General features: G+C 43.5%; 1 protein-coding gene across 4 annotated transcripts in view; it reads left to right on the top strand.

The window, feature by feature from the left end:
• The window catches only part of Clasp1 (cytoplasmic linker associated protein 1), a 237,552-nt gene that overhangs the window by 206,679 nt on the left and 24,220 nt on the right, over positions 1-6,653 (top strand). For all 4 annotated transcript variants that reach the window (XM_028771493.1, XM_028771491.1, XM_028771492.1 and 1 more), the window contains one exon: positions 5,335-5,578. In XM_028771493.1, coding sequence (XP_028627326.1) covers positions 5,335-5,578 — 244 coding nt within the window. The remainder of the gene's footprint in view (positions 1-5,334; positions 5,579-6,653) is intronic.

Raw genomic sequence — 6,653 nt, 5'->3', positions numbered from 1 at the left:
ATAGATAGATAGATAGATAGATAGATAGATAGATAGATAGATAGATATTAGTGAAAAGTTATTAGATTTATTTTAAGTGTGTGAATGTTCTATGTGCCTGTATGTGTGTATGTGTACCATATGTGTGCCTGGTTCCCACGGAGTTCCCTGGAAGTGGAGTTGTGAATGCTTATAAGGCACCAGGTGAATGCTGGGAGCCACTTGGATGCTGCTGGGAGCATCAGCTTCTCTGTTGGTGTGATACATATTAACCTGGGGAGTGGCTAGCTAGGTTTATGTCAACTTGACAAAATCTAGAGTCATTAAGGAAGAGGGAACCTCAACTGAGAACAGTGCCCCCACCAGATTGACTGTGGTACATTTTCTTGATTGATGATTGCTATAGGAAGGTCCAGCTCACTGTGGGCAGTGCCACCCCTGGGCTTATGGCTCTGGATGCTATAAGAAAGCAGGCTAAGCAAGCCTTGGAGATACAGCCAGTAAGCAGTGTTTCTCTGTGACATCTGATAGTTCCTGTCTCTGTGTTCCTGCCCTGAGTTCCTACCCTGACATCTTTTGGTGATGGAGTGTGACCTCAAAATGTTAGCTGAAATACCCCTCTCCCAGGTTGTTTTGGTCATGGTGATTTCTCACAGCAACAGAAACCCTTATTAAGACAAGGAGGAAAAGGTTTACTTCATCAACAACAATTGTTGAAGGAAGCCAAGGCAAGAAGCTGGAAGCAAAAACTGGAGCAGAGACCACAGAAGAGCATTGTTTACTGCATTCTTTTCCATGGAGCACAGACCACAGAGGAACACTGTTTACTGGATTCTTCCCCATGGTTTTCTTGCTTGCTTTATATTTTTGCTGTTGTTGTTAATTTGTTTTGTTTTGTTTTTTGTTTCTTGAGAAAGAGTTTCTAGATATAACAGCCCTGACTATCCTAGAACTCACTCTATAGACCAGGCTGGCCTCGAACTTAGAGAGATCCACCTGTCTTTCTGAGTGCTGAGATTAAAGGTGTGCACCACCATTGCTCAGCCCCATGGCTCTCTTATACAACCCAAGACTATCTGTCCAGGAGTGGCACCACCTATTCAATCAAATCAAGAAAATGCCCTACAGACTTGCCCACAGGCCAGTCTGATGGAGCCATTTCCTTAACTGAGGGTCGTTCCTCCCATGTGATGCTAATTAGTGTCAAGCTGACAAACACAAACTAGTACAGACACATTTTCAGTTAAGTCAGAGCCAGTGTATCTATCTCTTCTTAAACTGCACAGGCAGGCCTAGCTTGCCAAGACAATGCATAGAAGCAAATTAGAGCTGGTGGGTGATGGTTCACACAAGAAATGCCAGTGTTAAAAATGTTGGAGGGGAAAATGTTAAACAATTACAGAGGTGCAGGGACAAGGCATCTGGGTTCCAGTTTACTTTCTGTAGCCATTAGGACACTGAGTGTGAGAGAGGTTGTAATGAAGCAGTGAAGTGCAGGTGCTATGTGAGATGAAGGGAATGATCTGGAAGTCAGTAAGACTGTGTTTAACAAGAATCAGTGTCAACTTTACCAATAATTTATTCTAAGAGCTCAGCAAAAGAACAGAACAGTATTTTTCCACAAAGTAGCATGTTTCAATATTACCTGCAACCTTTTTTAAAAAGGCGTTCACTTTATTAAAGCACGAGTAAGAAAAGTAGTGATGTGCTTACTCATGATCACCACAGAACTTTATCTACTCAGGAATTGCTTACACAGTGAAGAGAACAAATGTCAATTGTGTGTATCCTAAAATTCCCATCTTTGCAAAATCTACCTGTAGAGAAGGACAGAGAAGAAATACACATAAAAAAAGTAAGATTGGAGGACTGGCAAGGTGGCTCAGAGGGCAAAAGTACTTAGTGCTCAATGCAATCCCTGAAACACAAAGCAGGAGAGAGAACAGAGTCCATGAAGTTGTCTTCTGACTGCAACACACACAGAGACACGCACATGCAGGCACACACTTACCCACACAATTATTATTATTATTATTATTACTATTACCATTACTATTACTATTACTATTGTTAATTTTCTAAAGAAATAGTTCCATTTAAGTGCTTAGAAAATAAAGGTTAATTATGTTTTTTAAGATTTTTTTAATTTAATTTAATTTAATTTTTATTTTCTATGTATGTGTGTTTTGCCTGCATGTGTGCTTTGCACCCACAGAGGCCAGGAGAAGCCATTGGGAATCCTCTGGAACTAGAGTCATGTGTGGTAGTGAGGTCCAAACATGAGTGCTGGGAACCAAACTTAGGTCCTGGAAGAGCAGGTCACGTTCATAACTGCTGAGTGTCTCTCCAGCCCCTAGATGTTCCTCAGCACTCTTTACGAGTGACAGTTCATTGGAGCCATGCTGTAGGTTTGGTTTTGGTCAGATGTATATATTTTTTTAATTAGATATTTTCTTTATTTGCATTTCAAATGTTATCCCCTTTGCCCCGCCGCCCCAAAATCCCCTATCCCATCCTCTCTCCCCTGCTTCTATGAGGGTGTTCACCCACCTACCCACCCACCCTTGAATTCCCCTACTCTGTGACATCGAGCCTTCACAGGACCAAAGGTCTCCCCTCCCATTGATGCCCGACAAGGCCATCCTCTGCTACATATGTGGCTGGAGCGATGGGTCCCTCCATGTGTACTCTTTGGTCAGTGGTTTAGTCCCTGGGAGCTCTTGGGGGTGGGGGGGTCTGGTTGGTTGATATTGTGATATTGATTCTTCCTTTGGGATTGCAAACCCCTCAGCTCCTTCAATCCTTTGTCTAACTCCTCCATTGGGGACCCTGTGCTATAGTTTTTAAGAGAGCTACAAAGTCACCCATGAATTACCTCCTACTCAGGACCTGCTATTAACGCATAGCCTAAAGCCGTGCAGTGGTGTCACATGCCTTTAATCCCAGCACTTGGGAGGCAGAAGCAGGAGGATTTCTGAGTTTGAGGCCAGCCTGGTCTATAGAGTGAATTCCAGGATAGCCAGGGCTACACAGAGAAACCATGTCTCGAAAAAACTGAAAAAAACTAAAATGATAGATAGATAGATAGATAGATAGATAGATAGATAGATAAAATTTAAAAAGGCATAGCCTACACTTTTTGGTCTTACTTTGTACAGGTCTATCTCTATATTATTTATCTCTATCTTAAATGTAGTATTACATCTTATTTGTAAAAAGATGTCAATGAGAAATGCATTCTAGATCTTTTATGAAGTATATGTACAAAAAGTTGCAAGTGTGGGTTCACACAGGTATTTGTAGACCAGCATTTACAGTACCATTGGTCACAGTAGCCAAGGTGAACACAACCCCAGTGTGGATCAGCAGGTGCATGGGTAAAGATGTGACAGACACTGTATAACCTAGATGAACTTTAAATAATGCCAAGTGAAATAAGCCACACGCAGAGGAGCAAGTATTTGCTTGGTTCCTTTATATGAGATACCTAGCATAGACAGGTTTGTAGAGAACACAATCAAGGTTTGTGGGGCAGAGGAGTTATCTATTAGGTGTGGGTTTTTGCAGGGATAATGAGAAAGTTTGGGGTGTACATGGTGTTGATGGTTACACAACACAGTGAATGTATTTAATGTCACTGAAGCATATGATTATGGATGGTTGAAATGATAGGTTATGTGTATTTACCACAACTTTTAAAACCATATAAACATAGAATAAGAATTATATCTTGTTAGCAGCACAAATACAGTTTTGTGGGAATCTCCAAATACATTCGGGATTCCTGGAAGCCATGTCCAGGTGGGGAAATATGTTGCCCATTGCCAGCCCAGACTTCTCCGCGTAATACTGTTATGTAGGAGCTGAACAGGCTACTGTGCCCAAGGTAAAGGCCTGATACCATGTCTTAGTTTCTGTTGCTTTGATAGAACACCATGAGCAAAAGCAGCTTGGGAAGGAAAAGATTGTGCTTACAGTTCCATGGCGCAGTCCGTTCCTAAGGGAAGTCAGGGCAGGAACTGATGCAGAGGCCATGGAGGAGTGCTTCTTACTAACTCGTTCTCCATGACTTGTTCAGCCTGCTTTCTTATAACACCCACCGTTACCAGCCCAGGAGTAGCATCACCCACAATGGACAGGACCCTCTCACATTAATCATTGGTGAAGAAAATGTACTCCAGGCTTGCCCACTGGCCAGACTGCTAGAGTCATTTTCTCAGTTGACATTCCGTCTTCCCAAATGATTCTGTATTGTGTGGAGTAGACATAAAACTAGCTAGTACTGCAAGACTATCACAAACAAGCTAGAGACCATTGAGAGACAACTGTTAAGACAGACACAGGAGAAAAAAGCAAAGTTCAGTACAGATCTCCAGAGAATGGAAGAGAGAGTGTGGGTGGGAGATAGTCTTAAGGCTCAAGATTAGAGGTGATTTTGAGATAATCCAGCTTCACCCCATGATTATCTCAAAATATGTACAAACCAAGGGACGGCTTCACCCCCATGATTATCTCAAAATATGTACAAACCAAGGGACTGATTTGTAGATGTTCGAAATGCTTTAGGCTCTAAGCTTTTGCCATGGGGTATTATTAAGTTACTTTTGAGAAGCCATTGCTGTTGGCATTGGAGCCAGAGCCACAGAAGTCTGAAGCAGGCTTCTCAAGAATGGACAGTGAAGGATGTGCCCCTCAATATCCAAGGGGCTCTTTAGACTGCGTGGTGGTGATCCTTCAGAAAAGTCATGAGGACAGTGAATCATCAAATAACAAAGAAAAGGAGGCTTAATCCATAAGTGTATGGAGGAATGTTCTATTTAGATAGAAATAGCAACGGCATGGAGCTGGGGATATGGCTCCGTGCATAAGAGCGCTTGCTGTCCTTCCAGATTTGGTTCCCAACACCCATGTAAGGTAGCTCACAATTACCTGTAACTCTAAATCCAGGGAAGAACACCCTCTTCTGGCCTCCATGAGCTTTCTGCCTCTTTCTGTCTGTCTCTGTCTCTCTCTCTTAAAAAAAAATGTTTTAAATAAAATTAAATACCAATACCTGTTCCTTTGTCATCAGCCAGCTTGCAAATGGAAATCTCTGGCCCCTCTAAGAAATTTCTAAGCATCAAAGAAAAAGTGTGGGCTGGGCATGGTAGTACAGACCTTTAATCCCTGCACTTGGGTGACTGTGTGAATCTGAGTTCAAGGCCAGCCAGGAGTACATAGTAAGACCCTGTGAAAGAAAGAGAAGGGGAGTGAGAGAAAGAAGAAAGAGAGAGAGACAGAAAAGGGGAGGGAAGAAAGGATGGAAATGAACAGGTATGGGAGAAGGTTCTAGATTGACTTTGTGCTGTTTTCTAGGTGTCCCGAGATGGGGGAGCAGCCTCACCTGCCACTGAAGGCCGGGGAGGTAGTGAGGTAGAAGGAGGCAGGATGGCTTTGGACAACAAGACCTCCCTGCTCAACACGCAGCCTCCACGTGCCTTTCCGGGCCCAAGAGCACGGGAATACAACCCGTATCCCTACTCCGACACCATCAACACCTATGATAAGACAGCTCTGAAGGAAGCAGTGTTTGACGATGACATGGAGCAGCTCCGAGATGGTCTGTCTGCTTGCCTCCCCGCCCCCTTCTCTGCCACCTACACTCCATGCTCTGCCATCCCAGCCCTGTGCACCCTACCAAACACAAATAGAAATACGGGGTCTGTCCTGGTCCACCATTTGCTCAAAACCGCTTATTAAGTCCCCAATGTACAATTAGGCTTAGGAAGACCCCTGTGAGTAGAAGCCTGTGTGGGCTTGCCCTCTATATGCCTACTGTCTGTCTATGGAGGCTCTTCTGCTGGGGCTTAGCTAGAATGCATTGACCAGGGCGTGCAACAGGGCACAGGCATCTTATGCTTGCTCTCTGTGATGACCCTGGCCCACACTATCCCAGCTCTTAGTCATGAAGGGGAGATCCCAAGGCCATGACAAGGCTTCTCTCTTCCTCAGGGTGTTCCTAATCTGTGCCATACTGTCCCAGAGGTAGGAGGCAAGGATCTGACAGCACTTACTTACCTTACATTATGCTCGGCACTAAGCTAAGAAGCATATGCCCATTAACTCCTGAGGTTAGAGATGCTTGTTCTCATTTTACAGGTTATAAAACAGATTCAGAAAGATCAAGATACTTGTCCAAAATATAACACAGGGATGTGTCTTGGATTTTCTATGAGTCCCACGTCAAGACCAGTATCCAGAGACAGAGAATGTAGCTCAGGGATTGTATTGTGCTTAGCACCATGAGGCCCTGGATTCAATCTCCAGGACCAAAGCTAAATCTAAGACCAGTGTCCACCAGCAAGTAAGCTGTGAGTGATCAGGTAATGGCTTAATGATGTTTGTCCCAGCAACTTAGGTTTTCTTTCTCCATCTCACTCTCTACATTCACTTGCTTTGGTCTAGTGCAACTCCACGTGATTTTTCTTTCAAATTGTACATCTGTTTTGTTTGAATAGAGTTTGAATGGAGAATTAAGTAAATCAGAATTCTAAATAATTAACACCTGCCTGAATACTTTCTGTAATCATGAAATGCTTGGGTTGTCCTGCCAGAAAGAAAGCAAGGAAATCGAGGCACACTTCCTGGATGAGTGCTCCAGCCTGTCTGGTTAGAGTGAGCACATTTTAGAGGGG

The sequence above is a fragment of the Grammomys surdaster genome, unplaced genomic scaffold (genome assembly GCF_004785775.1).
Source record: "Grammomys surdaster isolate TR1022 unplaced genomic scaffold, NIH_TR_1.0 208, whole genome shotgun sequence".
In the NCBI taxonomy this organism is placed as follows: domain Eukaryota; kingdom Metazoa; phylum Chordata; class Mammalia; order Rodentia; family Muridae; genus Grammomys; species Grammomys surdaster.
The sequence above is the reverse complement of the archived record's forward strand: the minus strand, read 5'-3'. Positions and strand labels throughout refer to the sequence as shown.